The 1130-nt window shown below is 35.0% G+C and overlaps 1 protein-coding gene across 1 annotated transcript in view; it reads left to right on the top strand.

Annotated features, from left to right (window-relative positions):
* STXBP5 (syntaxin binding protein 5 (tomosyn)) overlaps positions 1-1130 on the top strand; it is a 190629-nt gene that overhangs the window by 129475 nt on the left and 60024 nt on the right. The window contains exon 14 of the mRNA XM_012655516.1: positions 193-344. Coding sequence (XP_012510970.1) covers positions 193-344 — 152 coding nt within the window. The remainder of the gene's footprint in view (positions 1-192; positions 345-1130) is intronic.

Here is a 1130-nt window from a genome sequence, read left to right as displayed (position 1 = left end):
CTGCAGATGATCTAAACAGTTCTGTGAGAAGGCATATGTAACCTGTATTCCTATGCTCATGGTTTTCTTTTGTTTCAAAGAAGAATTTTCCAAAAGGCCCATCATGCCTCTTTCTTCAACTTTATGGACTACAGTACATTTTTTTGTAATTATTTGTTTGTGCTAAAATGTTTGCTCTTTTCCTGTTCCCAGGGTGGTTTTTGGCAATTGTAATGGCATTGCTATGGTTGACTACCTCCAGAAAGCCGTGCTGCTCAACCTGGGCACTATTGAATTATATGGCTCTAATGATCCTTATCGGAGAGAACCCCGATCTCCTCGTAAATCTCGACAACCTTCAGGAGGTAAAAAGAAAAAAGAAAACAAATCCTGGGCTTTATGATTTCTATACATGCTGACTTACTGCTGTGAATATAAGTACTTCAGTTAGGTAAATAGCTTGTCTGATTTAGTCTGTATATATAAACTGTCAAGAACTAGCAAAAGGCGTGAGTCTTTTTTTTCTCTTTTGTATTATTGGTTTTTGCATCTGTTTTTGATATTCTAGGATTTTATTTAACATTGAGAAAGAACCACAGGGTCAAACTTTTCAACTAAATTATGACAGGAATATTTTTCTCATTATTATAGAACAAAAGTTTATTTCAAAGTTTTTGCCCCTTTTTATTGTTTTGTCCCTGTGAAACCAATAATTCATTGTTTCAACTATTAATGTTTAATTCAAAGGAATTATTCCCTTGTGAATGAAAATGTAGATGAAAAAGTGAATTTGAATTGTATGGAAGTATAGCATTCTTAGAAAGCTTTGACTCAGTGCAAGCCTGGATTCATTTAGAATTCTCTTTGTAGCATTCTTACTTTTGTGTTTGCTAGGTAATTAGTCTTAATTTTAAACATTTTAACACTAATAGTTAATGAAACACATGTATAGTTAGCTATCTATACCAATACTTCTTGCTTTTTTTTTTTTTTTTTTTTACTTCATGATGCAACAGACAATGGCATTTGATGTATGGCACATAGGGCGCACTAATGAGGCTTCCAGAAGTAACTGACCTGAGGGCTCCAGTTTCCCCAGGGCATGCCCAGCTGGACCAGGGCTTGAGGGCAACCGTATTTGGAGCATACTT

The sequence above is a fragment of the Propithecus coquereli genome, unplaced genomic scaffold (genome assembly GCF_000956105.1).
Source record: "Propithecus coquereli isolate 6110/MARCELLA unplaced genomic scaffold, Pcoq_1.0 Scaffold48, whole genome shotgun sequence".
Lineage (NCBI taxonomy): Eukaryota > Metazoa > Chordata > Mammalia > Primates > Indriidae > Propithecus > Propithecus coquereli.
This window is presented reverse-complemented; position numbering and strand designations above follow the sequence as displayed.